The sequence below is a fragment of the Tyto alba genome, unplaced genomic scaffold, assembly GCF_018691265.1.
Source record: "Tyto alba isolate M040663 unplaced genomic scaffold, T.alba_DEE_v4.0 Super-Scaffold_29, whole genome shotgun sequence".
In the NCBI taxonomy this organism is placed as follows: domain Eukaryota; kingdom Metazoa; phylum Chordata; class Aves; order Strigiformes; family Tytonidae; genus Tyto; species Tyto alba.
In genome coordinates this window covers 3,224,891-3,244,340 of record NW_024881303.1, presented here as the reverse complement: position 1 = coordinate 3,244,340, position 19,450 = coordinate 3,224,891, and the positions used below count along the sequence as shown (strand labels likewise).

General features: G+C 40.3%; 1 protein-coding gene across 4 annotated transcripts in view; it reads left to right on the top strand.

Moving 5' to 3' along the window:
* Positions 1–19,450, top strand: part of MAP4K5 (mitogen-activated protein kinase kinase kinase kinase 5) — a 71,931-nt gene that overhangs the window by 39,269 nt on the left and 13,212 nt on the right. For 3 of the 4 annotated variants that reach the window (XM_042799035.1, XM_042799036.1, XM_042799034.1), the window contains exons 7-24: positions 828–875; positions 970–1,012; positions 2,784–2,856; positions 3,793–3,924; positions 4,427–4,489; positions 5,834–5,915; positions 6,547–6,663; positions 7,021–7,099; positions 8,119–8,177; positions 9,213–9,277; positions 11,995–12,039; positions 12,756–12,798; positions 13,269–13,479; positions 14,015–14,112; positions 14,214–14,255; positions 14,891–14,975; positions 15,066–15,145; positions 18,846–18,906. In XM_042799035.1, coding sequence (XP_042654969.1) covers positions 828–875; positions 970–1,012; positions 2,784–2,856; positions 3,793–3,924; positions 4,427–4,489; positions 5,834–5,915; positions 6,547–6,663; positions 7,021–7,099; positions 8,119–8,177; positions 9,213–9,277; positions 11,995–12,039; positions 12,756–12,798; positions 13,269–13,479; positions 14,015–14,112; positions 14,214–14,255; positions 14,891–14,975; positions 15,066–15,145; positions 18,846–18,906 — 1,426 coding nt within the window. The remainder of the gene's footprint in view (positions 1–827; positions 876–969; positions 1,013–2,783; positions 2,857–3,792; positions 3,925–4,426; positions 4,490–5,833; positions 5,916–6,546; positions 6,664–7,020; positions 7,100–8,118; positions 8,178–9,212; positions 9,278–11,994; positions 12,040–12,755; positions 12,799–13,268; positions 13,480–14,014; positions 14,113–14,213; positions 14,256–14,890; positions 14,976–15,065; positions 15,146–18,845; positions 18,907–19,450) is intronic. The other variant, XM_042799037.1, reaches the window with a different exon arrangement.

The window sequence follows — 19,450 nt, the reverse complement described above, 5'->3', positions numbered from 1 at the left end:
TGTCTGGGCTGTTTTCATCCATTGTTCTAATACAGTGATTCAGTGCAGCAGTTGTTTGGGACGGATTTTTGAATCTTGTTGCAGATAACAGCTAGTACCTAGTGAGCGAGGGTAAGTAGCTTATTAATGACCAGCACATTTTAAACTGCCTGCTTGATCTGCGGCTGTCAATCCTATTAATTCTTAGAGGAAAAATACTGCAACCAGATGACTTAAAATTATGTTTCATTTTGTAATTGCTAATAACTGTAGAAATGCAAGATAAGATGATGCTGGCAGCTTGGTTTTTAAAAGAACTTTTTTTTCCCCTCTCTCTTTGTATCCATGGATAATTATGTGAGAGAACCAGAGGGGCTGCACACCTTTCCCTGAAGCAGGCCCTGAACTGGTCACTGCCAGAGGCAGGGGTGTAGACCTGTGAACTAATCTGCTTGGCAGTCCTGCACCTCACCTCTTCTTACTGTAGGGACTTGTATTGCTGGAAGGGCAGCTTAAAGGCTAGACACCTGCTTGTTGAAACCTTCAGGACTTCAAAAATACAGTTAATTTTAGTAAAGGGGGGAGGATGATATGTCCTGAGGTTTGTTTTGAAAGTACACATGTATCTATGTAAAATTAACAGCGTGACTGGTTTGAACAAGTCTTCACATGTATTGACTGGAGCTGGCAGAGATGAGGAACAGAATCCAGCATACCTCTTATCTGCAAATCTCAAATTTCTCTACTTTCAAATAAAATACATTGAGTAATTTAAATTGATGAAATGTGGTTGGCTTTGTAGTATGTTAACAAATGGCAAAATGACATGTTGTCCCTTTTATTTCCAGGGTCTTGCTTATTTGCATATGAAGGGCAAAATGCATAGAGATATAAAGGTAATTTGGAACTTTGAGAAACTTATCTTAAACTTTCTAGTGCAGAAAAATATTCCCAATAAAGATTTTTAATTTTCTATTTATTATGTTTTAGGGTGCAAATATTCTACTAACAGACCATGGAGATGTCAAATTGGGTAAGTTGCCTGAATGTAATAATAAGACAGAAAGCAAATGGAAACATTTTCATGTGATCAATTAAAAGCTACAGCACCAACTGGCATACTTCAATTTAGCAAGTTGCCTTTTCTTTTCTTTATTCCATTAAGACAAAAAAATAACTAGAATATAGAAACCATGCCTCCAAAGAAAAATACACAGCTTTTGTAAGGCTTTGTTTTCTGTTGAACAGCACATGCACAGCAAAAGTTGAGCTTGCTACAAATGATAAATCATAATACAACAGATCTCCTGTATTGCTGCAGTCAATTTTATTTAGATACTGGTCTCAGTGTTGTGAATGTTTTGGTGTTGCACTGTTGGATGTTCTTACTCTTATTTGGGGCAACAGTTGATGATAGAAAGTGTGTATCCATGGGCTTCTGTACATATGAGATCAGAAGTTTTTAATTCTATCAGGAAGTTACAGATACTTTATTTTTTCAACCGCCGAGCCTTGAAGCCTCCCAGGTTTGCCTGGAATTTGCCAGCTTGGGGTTACCTAGACATCAACGTGTTTGCCCCTAGCCAGAATGGCAGTTCTCCCTCAGAGCCTCCAAGTGATCCTCTGTGTGAGGCCACATCTCCTGAGTCTGACAGCTTGTGGAAAAGCAGACTCTGATCCTGGCTGTGCCTCTAGCCCCGGTGTATGACGTTGGGCATTTTCACACGGGTGTAGAAGAGGAAACTCTTACTTTGCAAGCGCTCTGAGGTCTACAGATGAAAACTCAGAAGAGATCTGTATTACTGGCTTCCTCCAGTGACACTTTGCATTTAGTGCAGCACAAACAGGCTGAATCTCTTGTTATCTGAGTGCGCTGCCTTCAAAATCCCCTATCTGCTTGTCTGGTGCCTCACTTCACAGAAGTCTGCATGTAGTTAGGGCTCTGCAGGAGGTGGGGAGCAGACATCCCGGGAGAAGGGATGGGATGCTCATCATCTTACTGTGTCCGGTGTTGGAATCGGGGCGGTTGTGCGTTAGCTGCATCTCTGCTTTTCAGAAAAGCTGTGTGGTTCAACATGTTTATTGCCCTGTGGTGAACCAGGAGTGCTGTGCTAGGGAAGTACGGCTTTTTTAAAAAGGGGAAAAAAAAAAAAAAAAAAAAGTCTTGAAACCGATAGGAGATTTTACTACCTGCATTAAGCTTGGGTCATGCACCGGTTGCCTTCCTTTTGCCTGCTAAGCTAGTTAGATTTCCCCACATTTATCCTCCAGCTATCCTACTACAAGTGCAATAAAAATAAAAAGGACTTAAATGATTTTTGGCTCTGCAAGACCACCTGATTATCTGCAGCTCTGAGAGCAAAGGATTATTGTCCCCTAGACAGTCTCCAGAAATGAAAACAGATGCCCCCCTGTAGTTCCTTCATAAGTAACACAGAAATAGCACCATTTCCAAAGCATGATGCTATTTTTCCTCTTGAATATTAAATTGAATATCCACTAAATTTTGTGAGGTTGCTTGGTTGCTGTCCTGTGAGATGGAAAAATAACTTGGAAAGGAACAGGATCATGAGTGAGCTGTGTGTAGAAACTAAACTTTCCAATTTGAAGTCATGTCAGAGAAGGCATTAGCTGATCTCGTTATTAATCTTTAACTGTTGAAGCTTAATGAAGTTTTAATTTGGATGAGAAACATGATTGTTCTTTCATAATACGATACTTCCTAGAGTAGAATTGGGGTCTTAAAATTTCTAAATTTCTAAAATTTCTAGATTTCTAAAATCTATGATCATTTTATTTTCCAGCTGACTTTGGTGTAGCAGCAAAAATAACAGCCACCATTGCGAAGAGGAAATCATTTATTGGTACCCCTTACTGGTAATAAACTACTTTAATTGCTATGACTGTATGCAAAGCTAAGTCCGTATTTATGCCAAGAATTCTAAAATACATATACTGAAGTATACACATATTTTTAAATATGCATAGCAATTGCATAAATTCCCTTTTTTCCAAGTAAAATGCCCAAATGGTAAAAGTCTGGGAAGCACTGATTGTAGCTGATCTGTTGCTGTAACACAAGCTACCTGATATTTGAGGCAGGATTGCTGTTTCTCACAAGTTTATTAATGCAGAATATCCTCACCTTTTTCTGGGTGCCTAATGGTCATTTCGTTTCTCACTAACTTCTTACACGTTTAGTGAATAAACTAAACGACGTCTTTTTGATTTCTGTGCACAAACAATTGTGAAGAAAAACAGACTTTGAATTATCTGGTAATCATCTCTACTGATTAATGTCTGTACAAGGCAACATTTAATATGCAAATATAACACTGTAAATCTTGAGTTGGATTATATATGCAAATTTAGCTGCCGTTGGTTTCTGGCATTACGGCGATGCAGCTGAGATGCCTAGGGCAGTATTCTTGGTATAGACTGAACTCGTATGCACGGCTTAATCCAGACAATGGCTTTTAATTGTTTGCTGTCCTCTTTATCCTGTTGGAGAAGGAGGACTGAGGGCAGGAAGATTATCTGGTCATTAAAGCGTTTCACCAGGAATCATGAGACTGGTTCTATTCCTAGCACTGCTGCCCAGCCCGTGACCTTGGGCAAAGCACGTCACCTCCGTGTGCTTCTCCGCTCCCGTAATGCCGGGAGAGGGAAGGGGGGCATCAGGCTTTTCCCTGAGCTACGCTCGTTGGGGGGGTTCTGCTCGAGGGTTATGGGAAGAGCTTTGTGCCTCCCGGGAGCGGGCACTGGTTCAGAATTGGCCGGTGCTCTCGTTGAACGATGCCTTTGCTTTTAAAGGATGGCCCCAGAAGTTGCAGCGGTGGAAAAGAACGGTGGATATAACCAGCTCTGCGATATCTGGGCGGTTGGCATAACGGCGATTGAACTCGCAGAGCTTCAGCCACCCATGTTTGATCTTCACCCGATGAGGTCTGCTGGCTGGGGAGCTTGCTTATCTCCAGGGTCCCGTGCAGCCCCAGTAGATGCAGTTTAACTTTCTCCGTGGCTCAGACCTAGAAAATCACACTAGGATTCCTTCATCAAACATCTGCTTTCTGCGTGAGCTGTGTCTGTTTTTGACATCGGTCCGAAGCTACAAACTTAAATTTAGAACTGAAATTATCATTGAAACTTTTAATTAAAAAAAAAAAACCCAAACCTACTTTGTAGTGTCAACAACAGTGTGATTAAGAACGCGTGTAGTAAATCACTAGAGAAGCTGTAGTTTTACATTTAACAGGATTATACATGGCGATAAGATTTTATTTAAAGATAAAATCAACAGCTTTACCGTGTCTGTCCTCTAACGCAGTATAGACTATAATCCAGTTTCACCCCTGTGGTTCTTACTGTAAAGTATTAAAGTGTTTCGATACTGGAATTAAATTATTTTTTTTACCATATAAGAACATTATTCTTCCTTTACTTTTAGGGCTTTGTTTTTAATGTCAAAAAGCAATTTTCAACCGCCAAAGCTAAAGGAAAAAGCAAAATGGTAGGTTAAATTCTTTCCTTTGTTCTCAATATTTTGTAGATAAGGTGAAAACACTATCATTATTGAAGGAGGCAGCGACAAGTAGTGTGTGCTAGTTTTAAACTTGGGAACCTGAGAGGTAATTTCACTTACAGGAAGTTTCACGGAGAAGCAACTAGTGGTTTTCTGTGGGTGTCTGAAGCAAACGAGAGGGTTCAGGTCCAGCAGCAGGCATTTTCTGACGTGACAAAAACCCAGCAGTACAGGACAGGACAGCCCTACCTGTGTAAATTGATCCCTGCCAGTGATCCAGGGGCAAATGAAATCTCCCTTCTTCATTCAGTTCTCTTTGTATGTTCTAGGAAGAAAAATTGGTTTTATCCTTTCCCTTTAATTCCTGTTATAGGGCATTTGCCATTATCAGTGGGACAGGTAATCATTTAATCCTTTCATGATTTCTTTAACCTGTGATACCTTCCCAGTGCCTGCAGGATTTTGTGCCACTTTTGTACTAGCATTTTATTTATGAGACTCAAAACAGTTTTGATATGCAGGACTTTTTGCTCATAATGCTGCTGTACAATCTTTTTACCTTGAAGTGTTTGGGTGGGCAGATGTGTGCTAGAGGAAGGGAGAAAACACTTCTAAGTGCATGTTTCCTGTATTGAAACTGCTCAGTGAAGCCCAGCGAACACACTTTACTTCTCCAGTGCCACCTTTTCAGATGCTAAGACTAGAAGAGGAAATGTGTTTTGTAATGTGACTGGAAAGCAAGCAGACTTGGACTAATATTGTCCCCAGAGGGGCATAGTAACACAAATGCAATTGCGAGAAAAATGCTTGAAAAAATTGTAGGTCCAGTTACAACATCAAGTCATAATTCAGATCTAAAAAGAGGTGATATCACACAGTCACCTAAGTTGTTCTGAGAATAGCAACAAAGCATTTTAAAGAGTAAGTTGAGTCTCTGTCTAGAACTTTGTATTTTATTTTCCTGCCTGTAGCCAAGAACAGTGAAATTTGTAGGTTTGCCTATATTTTGACGGTTTACTGGATACGTAATTCACAATTTTTATTTCTCATATCTAATTCCATAACAAGTGAAACTGGTAAAAGTTGAAATAGCACCATGCGAGTTTGATTTATTTTCTGTACCATGATGTTCTCCATGCAAGTTCCTTGGATCGAATGGGGGGTTTCCTGCTTTAACTTGGAAATGTAATTATTCAAACCTGTGATGAGGTACCTGGATGACATTCTGAACATTCTAATTTAGTACACCCTTTTGTAATCTGTTTAGTAACTGTGTTAAAATCAAAAATATCTACTTAAAAAATTAAACATAAACTCTCATTTTTCTTCAAGGTCATCAACATTCCATAATTTTGTTAAAATAGCACTTACAAAAAATCCAAAGAAGAGACCGACAGCAGACAGGCTCCTTTCTGTAAGTGACTTGGAATATTTAGTGATATCAGTAAGAGACCTCTTGCTTCAAAGTGAGCAACAGATAAATAGGAAACCAAACCAGAACAATTTTCTTTCTCTGATCTTACAATGGGTAGTAAAATCTGAAAGAGAGACACACTGGTCAACTGTAGGATACTTGTTCAGTATCAAAGATTTTTTTTATACAGTTTTTGGTAGGAATAATTACAGAAATTTGCTTCATGTTCTGTCTTCAGCCTCATCCTTTCTGCAAGTGGGGGTGTCAGCCTCTTAGATATAGCTGCGTAGACGTTGACCCTTCGTGTCACCCCAACAAAGCAGCTGTATTCAGCATCTGTTCATGTATCTCCTTCTGCCTTCCTAAGCTTGACTGAACTACTCATGTAAAAAATGAAGTTAAGCTGTAACTGTTTATCTGACTCAGTTTCATTTCCAATTTACAAGTGGCCAAAAGCATGGTGTTTCCATACTTGCGAGGGCTTAGGAAGTCTAGCCATTAGGGAGTCATTGAAAAAATACTCAAGCCCCCAGAAAGCAGGCAAAATTCAGTAATGTTCTATATTGGATGTTTATTAATGAAAGTTACATATCAGTTGCATATTATAACTTGTTCTTTTCTGCAATTCTAGCATAGCTTTGTAGGGCAGCCTGGTCTTTCAAGATCTCTAGCAGTTGAGCTGTTGGACAAAGTTAATAATCCTGACAACCATACACACTACAGTGAAGTTGATGATGATGATTTTGAGGTGAGAACATCTTTTATTTTCTGTCTTTGGGTAAAACTACAGTTTAAATACCCTGCTTTACTTTGGGAATGCAAGATTGCAGCTTGACAGGGGCACTGCCCCAACATTTTTAGAGCTCCATTTGTAGAGTTACCATGCAGGAGAAGCCAGGAAATACTGTCACAGCGCTTGTGACACACTGTGAGTGTGTAAAAGGATGCTGTGCATGGGCTGTGTGAGGCTAGGACAAAGGTGGTGCATGTTACAATGTGTGACTGCAACAGCTATTTTCTTTCTCCTTGTTGGTTTGATTGTTGATTGAGATCCAGCAGAAAGCCATGCGACTTTTCTCAGCTTTTCCATTTCTAACCCTTGCAGCCTCACTCCGTTATCCGCCATACAATTCGTTCCACGAACAGGAACATTAGGGCAGAAAGAACAGCATCGGAGATAAACTGTAAGTTCCTGATGGGCTTTGCCCATTTTGTGGTGTTGGTTTGCTTCTACTGATGGAGGATGTTGGTGGCATTTTTTTGTTGCGTACCTTGGAAAGTCTCTTTCGTTGTTGGCACATTTGAGAAACAAAACCAGAAGAAACAGCACATACATGTGAATCTTCAATAATATTTTTCCAAAACCAAAATTAAAACTTGTCTATTTTTCTGCTGTTTCGTGTCATCTCAGTGCCACATTGTAATGTTTATGTGGAAATCTCGCATGACCAGCATAACTTTTCAGCTCTGTGATTTCTGTCTGACCTTACTTAAAACAGCAAAACCACTAATAGCATGCAAGCATCAAAAAATGAGAGTGAATTGATAATTAGGGTGTCATGGTGTGATGAGAAAATACAGAAAAAACGTAGCATTTTGTGTTTATCTGCACATTGTTTCAAGTTCGTAAGTGAAACCTTTTCTTGACCCTAATGAAGCACTTGTAATTGCGATAGCTGTCCTGAACAGGGTTCATGTTAACATAATGCATTTTCTTTTAATATAACCTTTTTTTTTTTTCCTTTTAAAACCAATATTAATACATAGTTAGATCTAAGTTGAAGTTTTGAGGATAGAAATTATCTTTCTCCAGGTTTGGACAATTGTCTTATGTAGTGTAAATGCCATCCCCACCTCTGCATCACACACATCACACTATTTTTAGGAAGCTTGCTATTAAAAGGCCTCTTTCTTCTTTTTCACATGCATTGAAAGTAACATGTGGTTACATAGTTACAGTTTAGTGTACTTTCATATAATGACTTGGTATTTACTTCTGTTTCTTTCTTGTGGGTTTCATATTTGCAAATTGAAGCATTTAAACAATAACACTGATACTTAAGTGATGGTCATGTTTTACAGGCAAATTAGGTGTTGTATGTGGAATATTTAGAGCTGTTACAACATGCATTTCACTGTAGTAAGCACTGAAAGGGCACTAGTATAATGTGTGTACTAAATTTGAAAATATAATGTTTTGTAGTTGATAAGCTGCAGTTTGAGCCCCCTCTACGGAAGGAAACAGAAGCTCGGGATGAAATAGTAAGGACAAATTTATTTTTTCCTTCATTTATTAAAATCATAGTGTCTTGATTGTTTTGTGGTTCAATTCTGATATGTCTCTGAAGTATAAAGTAATGGGAAAGACCACTCTTGGTCCCCAGACAATTGCCACATTTTTAAGAAAATTAATTGCCCTCTATGCGTCGTGCAGAAAGTCATGCTCAGATGAAGAAAAAACGACATGTGCCAATTAATTTGATAATGCGAAGAGGCCGTTCTGCTTTTGAGTCCCTGATCTGCCCATCATCGGGGTTTATTTGCTGCTTGTTTCCTGGAAGGCTGCCAGCTTGCATGCGGCCGGTTTTGCCCCCTGTGAGCTGCTGCTGTTTGTTCCAGCCCTCGGCAGTTACTGCAGATCAGCTAATTAACGTTCTTTGGGCTCGCTATATGCCTGTGTACACAAGGGCTCCATTTTTTAATAAGTGTTGTGAATAGCAACAGCTGCCATTAATTTGGATTTGGAGACATTAGTGCTCGGCACTCCAGAGAAATCCCATCCCTGTTTTTTACAGCTGTGCTCCAGTTCGCCAGGTACGAGTTCATCTTTTTTTGAATGTGACTGATTGGATCTGTACATGTTGTTACTGGTGGGGTGCCCTCGGTGCCATGTCTAGTGACAGGAATGCTCCCAGCCTCTGCTGATGGCATCTCATACGAGTTCGGAGGCGGCTGCAGCATATTCTCTTGCTGGAAGAGTGCCTTGGAAGTGCCCTGAGTGGAAAATCCTTACTGAGTTTTCGCCATAAATTTTTGCTTTCATGTTACCTATTGCCAGTTGATACTGGCACTGTACCACTCCCAGGTGCTGCTTTTAAGTCCGAGTCTTAAGAAGATAGCTTTTCAATAGTTGCTTTATAATTAGATTGTAAAACATTATTTCACTTTGGGATTTTATTTTACTCCCTATGGGTCATTCTGCAGGGCTTGGGAATCTCCCAGGCCTCTTCATGTGCTGTGGATAAGCTACTTCAGTTTGACAGGGGGGGAAAAATATGAAAATTTCTGCATCTTCAGGTTGTGGCAGCTGGCACTGACTTTGCTTCGCATTGGAATCCTTTTGTTGATGGCGGGAGCAGCAAGTAAGTACAGAGTTTAAAAACATCTTTTATTTCTGTGACTTAAGATGATAATACACCCTGGAAGAAAAATTGAGCTATGGTGGAAAAATCAAACCTTAAGCCCTAATCCATTTTAATATTCATAAAGTTGAGGGAGATTTTACCCAATAATGCAGTCCTCCTTCTGCAGTTGGTTGGTCATTCTTTTGGGGAGTGGGATTTAATCTTTTTTAACCACAAACAATAGTTTGTTTTAAGTTTGTTATAGCTCCTCAGTTGTAGATGGAAAGTGAAGTGTAAATGTACGGCCAGCACATTGAAATAACAGAGCCAAAATCAGTTTTCTGAAGCAAAGCTGGTAACCTTGCAAGGACTGAGTTCAGGATCCTGCTCTGGCCTTGCACTTCTCTTCTGAGCCGCAGCTGTGGTTGTGACATCCTGTGGCAAAGCATGTTTGCAGCCCTGAAGTCGAGGCCTTACAAGAAAAGGAAGGAGAAACCAGTTCTGAAGATTCAGTTTTTCCAAGTTCAGTACGATGACACAGCTGCTTCTGCTGTGGGTGTCTGATCAGTGTAATCTGTAATACAGTCAGGTAGTGTTCTGGGGTGAAGTGTTTTAGGTAAGGATATGCTATAACTGATTTCTCCTGGGATAAAGCAGATCTGAAGTAAGGCAGCAGAACTCTGTCCAAGTTAGGTCTGAATTTATTTGGTATGTGGCTTCCTTTTGCTGCAAAATACTGGATTCTGCCTTTAAAGGCGATCTTTGAATTTGCAGTGAAAAATATGGGCAGTTCAGTAATACTGACTGATTCACATATGTAGGGAAAGATGGTATTTTGGTTGAAATAATTGCTCAGCTAGAAGAGCCTGTTTCCCATCTTTATTTGGAACTGAGTAGCAGACAGTGAATTTCTTTGGCTTTTTTGCAGATAAAGTCTTGCATAAGCCGTCAGCTGACATTAACAGCCCCCTGGAAAGCTGGCCGTGTCACGAAGATTGCCAATGTTTGGGTCTTTTTAAGTTTAACCTGTTTTCTGTTCTCACTCTCACTGTAGTAAAAGTTTGGGGTGGCTCTGTAGGCCTTGCCTCTCCCTGTCCAGTAGTGACAGCCACTGCTTTCCTTCCTCTCTGTTTGTTTGTGTGACCCTGATGAGCTGCAGATTAAAAGCCTTTCTCGTGAGTGCTGGTTTTTCTGCAGACAGCTGGAATCTGCAGGGTCAAGAAGCAGGGAGGGAAACTCCTCCTGGCAGAGCGACTTACCGATTTGATTCTGTTTCTGTTGTGTTATTAAGATTGTCTATACCAGGCTGTATTAAAAGCAGAATGAATGCAGATGTTGCTAGGACTATAAATCAGTAAATAGATGGAGATTTAGTATTGCAAGGAGGACAGGCATAAAGTTTCTGGATGGTGAATCTGTGCTGCTTACTTGGAAACCACTTCCAGTTTGAAAAGATAAACAGGAAACGCATAGCTCCTCTGTCCCAGCAATTCTGAGTAATACCAGGGATGTACAGAGAGGATGTGAGCGGGGGGATCCTGGCTTTCCATGCCCTTTGGCTCTGGTCAGAGTGAATGGTGATTGATATCTTTGACTTGGGAATTACTTGACTGGAAAGGCAAATACCAGAATGTGTACCTAGTGATTGAACTTATTTCTTGTTTTTTCTCATCCTTATTTTGTAGCATTTTTAAATTACTTTTTTATTAATTGTCTGTATTATGGAGGTGATTTTTGTTGATGGTTAGACTTCTTTAAACTTTTCAGTAGTTCCCATTGGCAACTGTCTGCTGCTTTCCCTTCAGAAGTAACTTGCAGGGAAATTTTACATTAATCCAGATTTGGCTGGGTTAGTTTTTGTTCAATACGCTTCTGTTTTCTTGTTCGTTACCCCTGTGGTCATCCCTCAGTGGGTGATGTGGTGAGCTGTGGAGCATGGAAGGATGTGTGAGTTGGGGGGGTGAGGGGGTGTCTGCTCTGCTTGCAGAGACTGGGACTGCGGCGGGCTGCGGCAGCCTGAAGAAGCCTGTCCCTCGTTGAACACTGAGACAGCCGGCTGCTCTTCCACCTCATGATTCCTAAATGCAGAAGCCTAGACTTCACAGCATCACAACAGCATACTAAGGAATGCTTTTTATTGGGTTTAGATTTATGGTTTGGATTTTTTTTAGATATATTGCGGTTTGTTGTTTTTGTTTTTTTATTCTGAAGACACATCTTGACAGTTGCAGTTATGCAAAATTTTATCAGTTTTTGTTTGTTTCGGGATTATATTTTCAGTGCTGCTTTGATCCTCTAGTCACAATTTATTTTTTGACCCTGGGGTAGCTTTGAAACAAAAATTCCCACTGTAATGGGAAACAGTCCATGTCTATAGTGTATAACACTGAAGGACGAAACTTCCCTTTGTAAGGGCTTTTTCTCTGTTTGATTCCCAGTAACTTCCTCTGTTCTCATCTTTTTCATCTTTTTTTTTTTTTCTTCTTTTATATTGTGCTGTTATTAGCCATCTCAGCAATATTTAAAATACCAGGTAGGGAAATGAAAGATGAGGGGGTGAGGGGAAGGAAGGGACCATGCTAAATGAAAAAGGGCTTAATGAAGTGAATAAGAGAAACACGGTTTTGAAAAAGTCTGGGAGATGCTTGTTATGAAACTAAATGACATCACGATCGGTTTAGTTGCACGTGTCGACCTTGGAGCAGAGCTCTTAATTTTATAAACATTTTACCTAGGGGACTGCTTACAAAATTTGGCGATGGGAGCGAAGATGTTGAAGAGTGAGTGGATCTCCTTCACGTCCAGTTGTGTTTGCTCCGTGCGGCTCTCACTAAAGCAGGCAGCGTTCTGGCAAAACCTCTTTCCTTAAAATGCTGCAGGCAGCTTTGCCACTCACAAATACGTGAGGGCTGGTTGCACTCAAAGGTCTAACACACGCTTGACTGTTTATCTGATAGTCAGGAGAATGTCTGCAAAGCAATGCTTTCTTCCCTTGCTCTCCTTCCTGAGGTTATCTTAGAGTGTATATGGAAGTGCCTAATACTTTAAAGGAGATTTTTGCGTTGATTAATCCATCAATCATGAGCCAGTCCTGGTAGTGACAGGAGGTGCAGATATTCCTGCAGAGCTCTGGTGGGGGGTATATGCAGCTTCTCTGATGCCCAAACGTTTGTCTGATCCAGAGTGAAAGCTGCAAACTGCACCAAACTAGCCCCTGAACATAAACTTATTTGCTAATTTTAAATGCCCTTCACTGCAGAATGCTCTATAACGTTGGCATTTATGAAAGAATGTGAGTTTATAAGAAAACAACACTTCTAACAAGATTAATGTGCTTTTTTCCCACTCTTGGACTTCTAGTTTAACCCTGTTTGTGCAATGCTGTGATCCGTCTTTTCTATGCATCTAGCTCATCATATTTACAGCCTGTGTTCTCAAGTAATTCTGTTTATGTTGTTGGTTTAACTAAGACAACTACTGCACCTTTTCTTTGTAGATCAACACTAAAGCGAGCAGGGCCACCTCCCCTACCTCCTAAGGTAAGAGATGGTGGGTTTTAAGAATTTTAGGTGGCAAACTTGTGCAGCCTCTGCAGTGCTTCTGTCTGATGCTCTCAGTAGGTTATAAATTCTGTTAAATACCATTTGCTAGCAGACTTCATGCAGCTTCATATTTTATGCTGACTTGCAGTCTCTACGGTCTCAACCTCTAGGAACTCCTGGCCTTGTACGCTGCCCTAGACAAAGTGACTTGTAGATATTTTCCCTCTGAGGAGAGCAAGCTGCATGGGCTGTCCTCTTGTTCAGCATTCTGCCTGTTGCTGTGATTTTTCCATCAGAGAAAGAAAGAATGCCTCTTAGATTATTCTGCTGTGGAATGTCTTTTTTTCAAATACTGATTTTTTTTATTTTTTGGTGTAGAAGCAGACTGATTTGAATTAAACTTGTCTGAAGTTTGTGCTTCCGGGTGCCATTTCCCAGGTAACCTTCACCTCTTTGGTTTGTTGCAGCCGAGAATAAACAGTTATCCTGAGGAAAACCTCCCAGATGATGAGAGATGTCAGACAATAAAACATTTCCCAGACTCGCAGAACAGAGCCCCACCAGCTCACAGGAGGCAAAGTATCCCTGTTTGTGGGCCTCAGAATGACTCTTCCCCCATTGGTATGACCAGCAGCATCAGCAGCCCTGGATTGCTCACAGCTAGATACAGCGACGTAGGTAAATGCGTTACGTTTCCTAAAGGTGACTTGCATCCTGTAAAAGGAAGTGAGTTCTGGTGTCAGCTGTTTTCAGTAGATAATTTTCTTTAATACAAGCTGATCAAAAGATGCAGCTTTCCTTTTTATGTGTGTGCTGGTTCTTATTAGAGCCACGACCCATGGTGGACACGTTCTGCCCAAAACAAGGACACTCAGCCGGTCAATACCATTACTGTGTTGCCTGCAAGGATAGCATAAAAACAAGGAATGTGCAGGGAGGATCACCTGTGAGGACCCTGCTACAGCTTTATTCTCGGCTGTGTCTGGACCAGGGACTGTTTGGGTAGGGGAAAGCCTTTATTACTGCGTAGCTGAGCACCCAGAAGAGTGGCCAGCTGTCCTTGGAAGGGTTCAGCTGCGTGAGATGTGTATATGGAAGTTTCAGAGCTCACTTCACTCCTGCTAGATTCAAAGGAGAAGAGGGAATAGGACAACAAAGTATTTTCTATTTCACTGTCAAGTGAGCTACAAAATATGTCTGGGCTTCTTTTCAGGAAATGGTGATGGCATGCTGAAACTCATTGAAGAAAATGCAGAAGGGTCTGGACAAATCCCTCAACTGCCACGTAAAAAAGAGAAAAGAGATTTTCCTGTAAGCATGGTGACTCTCAGTCTAAATTCACTGTCATGTTAGCTAGCTGGCTTTATATCAATGTGTGAGAGGTATTTTATGATCTTTCTTTCTTCCCACAGAAGCCAGCAATCAATGGTTTACCACCAACACCGAAGGTGCTGGTAAGAAATCTCATTTGCATAGGACTTACTGGACGCCTGCTATCATGGCATCTCTTTAGTGTCAGAAGGTTTACACTAGAATAAGCCACCAGCTCATCTGGGATGATTTTCTGCATCTCATAGCCAGTTACTTTTTGTGTACTGAATCCACAATTTCCTTTTCTTAAAAACTTCCTTTCACCATTCAGTCTGGATGTGAAGGGTTGGAGACTTCACTGGCTCTGTGAGTTGTGATCTCCAGTGGCAGGCCCCGCTTAGGGAAGAGAAGAGGGGAGAGGTGCTAGCGATGCGAGAGGGTGTTACTACTTCAGCATTTCTGCTTGTTTTCCCTTCATATGCCATTTATATAAGCACTCAATATTGCTTTTACCCAGTAGGTACTTAAAATTATTCCTATCATTCTGATCCAACTTTGTGTTTCTTAATGTACACGAAGTCTACAAAAAGGTTTGGAAGGCTGCATTGTAGCTTTTGAGGAAGACACAGATACTTTGCATCAAGATATGATAGAGTAAGTTTGTGTCTGAGAAAAGAGAGGAGCAGTGTGTACAGGTGTGTACTAAGTGGCCAAGAGCCAGAAGATAAACACTTTATGCTGTAAACTTGTTTCAGGTCTCAGTTTTGGTGTTTTTCAGATGGGAGCGTGTTTTTCCAAAGTCTTTGATGGTTGTCCTTTGAAGATTAATTGTGCAACATCATGGATACATCCAGATACTAAAGGTAAAATTATTTTACGTTTGTATTTTAAACCTGCCTGTTGCCAAAGTGGTAATGATCTTGTGAAATAATCAATTTCTCTTCAATTTTTAGATCAGTACATTATCTTTGGCACGGAAGAAGGTATCTATACTTTGAATTTGAATGAACTTCATGAGGCAACAATGGAACAGGTGATTTTGGGGGATGTTACGAAGCAAGAAAGTTTGGTGTTAGAGGGGGTAGATGGGATACCAGGCTTTGTGGCATAAACTGGTTTGCATCAAAGCCATCAATGGAATTCCAAAAATTAATAATTCCACTACCTACTTGAATTTTTTGTTGCTGCTTATGTAACAGTGCTTTCAAAGGAGTTCTCTACTAAAACATCTTTCTTCCCCCTGGAGACAGCTGATTACCTGCCCCTTCTCTCTCCATTTTACCTCCACTAGATGGCATATTGCTTCTCCACTGGATGCTACCAAAGCCCTCAGCCATTTAATTTAGCTGGCGTTACCACCAATAAATACGTGTTTGTTTCTGTTTTCTTGGGCTCTCTAACCCTTTCCAAAGCCACTTCATGCAATCATGATATTATTACATTTGCTTTTTTAGAGTCAGGAGTCGCAGAGTATTCTTGGAAGGGAAGTATTGGCAGATGCTGATAATGAGATTTATACCTGTAGGTTTCTAAAACCATTCACCAAGGCACTTCAGGCCTCTAAAGAGCGTTAAATTCAGTTCAGACACGGCACGGGTCAGAAAGCAGAGTTGGCAGGGTGGGTATATCTATGAGTAATAGTGAGAGAAAGATGATTTCACAGAAAGGGCACTGCACAGAGATCTGTGCTTAAGAGCAGAAAGTCCTCTTGTTCCTGGGAGCATCACGCTAGAGGACAAAACTCAAGAGAGGCAAAAGAAAAGGGGAAGCAGTTCGGCAAAGTCATGGCCGGGGGTAGTTTGGCACAGACAAAAGCGAGAGAAGATGAGAAAGGGCTTGATTCAGTGAGAATTGGGAATTGGAATTCAATACAATGAGAAGATCCTTTCAAGTTAGGAGAGCTGAGGGTGCACTGGAATGCAATAGGATAGTGTCGAATATGAAGTTATTTATCTTTTGTAGCTTCAGTAGACTTTGAGAACAGCTACTTACTTTTATAATGTCTAAAAATTGTGATGGCAGCTGTTGGAGACCCCCTGGCCTTCTTACCTCAATTTCCTCTTCACTCAGTCAAAGCAATCTCTTTCCTTGTACGTTTTCCTAATTTAATGTAGCAGTCTTCTCTGGACTCTACCCCATGCTTTTTTATCCTACTGAAAGGTTAGATATGCCAGTGGTAGGCAGAGAGAACATTCAATGCACCCCAGAAGGAAAGTTTCCTTTTCTGTGAGAGCATTCTCAGTTGTCAGAGGTCAGGTGTGATGCACTTCAAACCCCAGAGGCTTCACTGCAGTGCTTCTGCTGCACCACTTGTTTCCTTACTTCTTTTATTCATTTTATCATTTCTCCTCACTAAATGCCTTTTTTTTAACTGTTTCTCCAACTTCTAATTCTGATCGCATCTTCCAAAGTGCTTGCTGTCTCTCCAAGGTTAATACCTCCCACTTTCAGAAGTATACTTTTATTCCGGTGTTGTTAGTTTTTCAGTGAAAATACAGAATAGAACCAGACCCAAGAAGACACTATATATGTACAGGCTGCTTTTTCCTTCTATTAAACAGCAATCTGCTGATAGATACTCTGGTTTTAAGTCCAACCAGTTGTATGCTTTTGTTCTGCAATTTCTTCTACCCCATATTTTCTTATTTTGCACATGGAAATGGCACACAGGACAAGGTCCTTCACATATGTTTCACATTGTACTGTTTCACTGCCCCCAGCAAGGCAGTTATTCTGTTAAAGATGGAAATTCAGATGTTTAAATACAGCCTGTTCTGCACAAGTCTGCACTAGCTGCTGTTGTTATCCCTTGGTAATTAAAAAGTATGTGGCTTGTTCCTGTGCTACTCTGGCTATCCAGTCACTCAGACTATTTTGCAATTCCCACTGCCCTTTTTATTTGGCATAGGTACTGTGTTTGTCCTTCTTGAGGTCCTTGTTCATCCTCCATCAGTTCTTGAAGATAATCGTTACCGAGACCTTGGGGTTTGAGCCAGTTCTTAAGTACTATAAAGTAAACTTTATTGGGAGCTGCTGTCATGAGTATATCTAGTTGAAATAGTGTATAATGTATTCTTTTTCTGCTTCTAGCACAAGTTTCTAACCTGGTGCTATTAACTGTGTAAATCATGTAGTGTCTCTTTCCTGTCAAGCAGTGGGCCCAGGCTTTTGTTTTCCCAGTCACCATGTTTACTGACTTTGCTTATATTGGTAATTTGATTTGCATCTTAACCTTTATTATGTTTCTGTCTTCCAGCTTATCTTGTGATCGCCTCTTCATCCTTAGCGTTGCATCCTTGTTTCTGCTTTCTGTATTATGTATTTGTGATACTTAAAGCATGGGTGGGAGGAATAAGAAATATTTGCCCATCTTGGGGTGGTTTGGGGGTGGTTTGTAGGGAACAACTACTCCCCTTCTCTTCTGGTGGGACCATCAAATGAGGCTAGTGGAAGCCAAACTAAAAATAACCAGTGGGTAACTAGCTTGGGACTTTGTGCTATGGGGAGCTGCAAATGCTAGGAGTTATCTGAGTTCAGAGGGGAGACTGGACAGATTTACAGAGGATAAATCTATTGAAGCTCACTAAATACATAAAGCCAGTATTTGATTCAGCAGGTTTCTGAGCTGAAAAACTTGGTACCTGGCAGAGTATTAGGTGCAGTATTATATGCATTTTTTTCCCATTTTTTCACCATTTTTAGGAGACTTTATATTACTTTATGGTGACTGTTGGAAACAGATATTAGGTTAGAGGGATATTTGCATGAACCAGTACAATCATTCTTTTGTAGAGCCTTGATTCAGGCATCTTCTGCTGTGTTTTGCAGCAACTTCCCTCAGTGGATCAGTCTGCTGTTGTCTTTTTTTAATAGTCTCCTTTAGAAAGAGCTTAATTCTTAAATTTTTTTCTTACTGGAAAATTTTTCTTGAGGGAGGACCTTACTTACGAATACTGTTCAATAAATTTAGTCTTGTATTTTTCTATTTTTTTTTTCCTTTTTTTTTTTTTCTTTAACCAAAATTCCCATCCTTATTCTGTTGTCCTTATCCCTTCCTTTGTTGAGACTCCTGAATACTGTCACTTGCCATCACTTTTATAAAAATCCCTTCAGGTTGTCAAGTGGTAGTTCTTACCTTTAAAATCCTCTCAAATCCAGACTAGCTGACCCATGAGTAACATCTTCCTTCTGAAACAAAAGCAAGTCCCAGTGCCTTCCATGAACTGACTCTTTACAAAGCAGCATGCTAACACGAATAGTCAGGCAGGTATGTCACACAAAATACAGGATTTTCCGGTAATTCCAGATGCTCAGAAAATAGTAATGCCTTTTTTCTGTCTTCTGATTTTTGTGGGGTTTGGTAGATTTCTGTAATAATGTTATCGTTCTTTCCCTGGCTATAATTTCTGAGCAAGGTGTATCTTTCTATATATGGTATTCCAGTCTTGCCAGTTGTCCCACTTTGGTTCTGTGCTGCTAATTAAAAAATAAAGAAAAAATGAATTTTGAAAGTTTCAGGGGTAGAAGAGGGAAGGAATGAAAACTATTTCAGGCAGAGAAAAGGGCTAAGCAAGGGTCCAAAAGAGTGAATTAAAGGGGAAACTGTAGTTAGAGCTGGGACTTTCTCCAGTGTCAATCCCTGCAGGAATGGTGGTGGAGGTGGAGCAGGCAGAGGAAAAACCATGGTTGGAAATTCCTGTATTAATATTAATGGAAATATTTTCTTTATTCAGTTATTTCCCCGAAAGTGCACCTGGCTGTATGTGATCAATAACACCTTAATGTCCTTGTCAGGTATGTATAAATAGAGGGAAAAGTAATAAAATTATAAATAAAGAGAAACATTTAAAGTCATAATTCAGTAAAATGTATTTTGATTGTACTGAAGGAGAAAATGGTGAGTTGTTTCTTGTGCTTGTATGGGAAGCTTTGATTCAAGAGCGTTTTAATGTGAAAGACTTTCAGAGATAAAACGAGACATTTACAAATAGTAGAGCCAGTTGTCTGCAGTGTCCCACCGTATTTTCATTTAGTTATTTATTTTTAGTCAGTTTGGAAAATCTCAGCACTTGATATTTGTCAAACAAGAGTTGCCTCTGGCAAGGCCGCAATTTGACTGAAAGCGTGTAGAGAATCTAAAGTGTCCTTTTTGGTCCCTGAACTAGGAGAATCAGAATAAGCATAGCTTTCATTTGTTAGAACAAAATTAGAAGAGCGTTAACATAGGTGTGTTGCCAAAATGTAGCTGCAGTGTTTGCTCACTCTGTGTATTGTAGCCTGCTAGCTTCCTTGGTATGAACCAAATTCAGAAAATAAATCTACCCTAAAACAAAAGCAG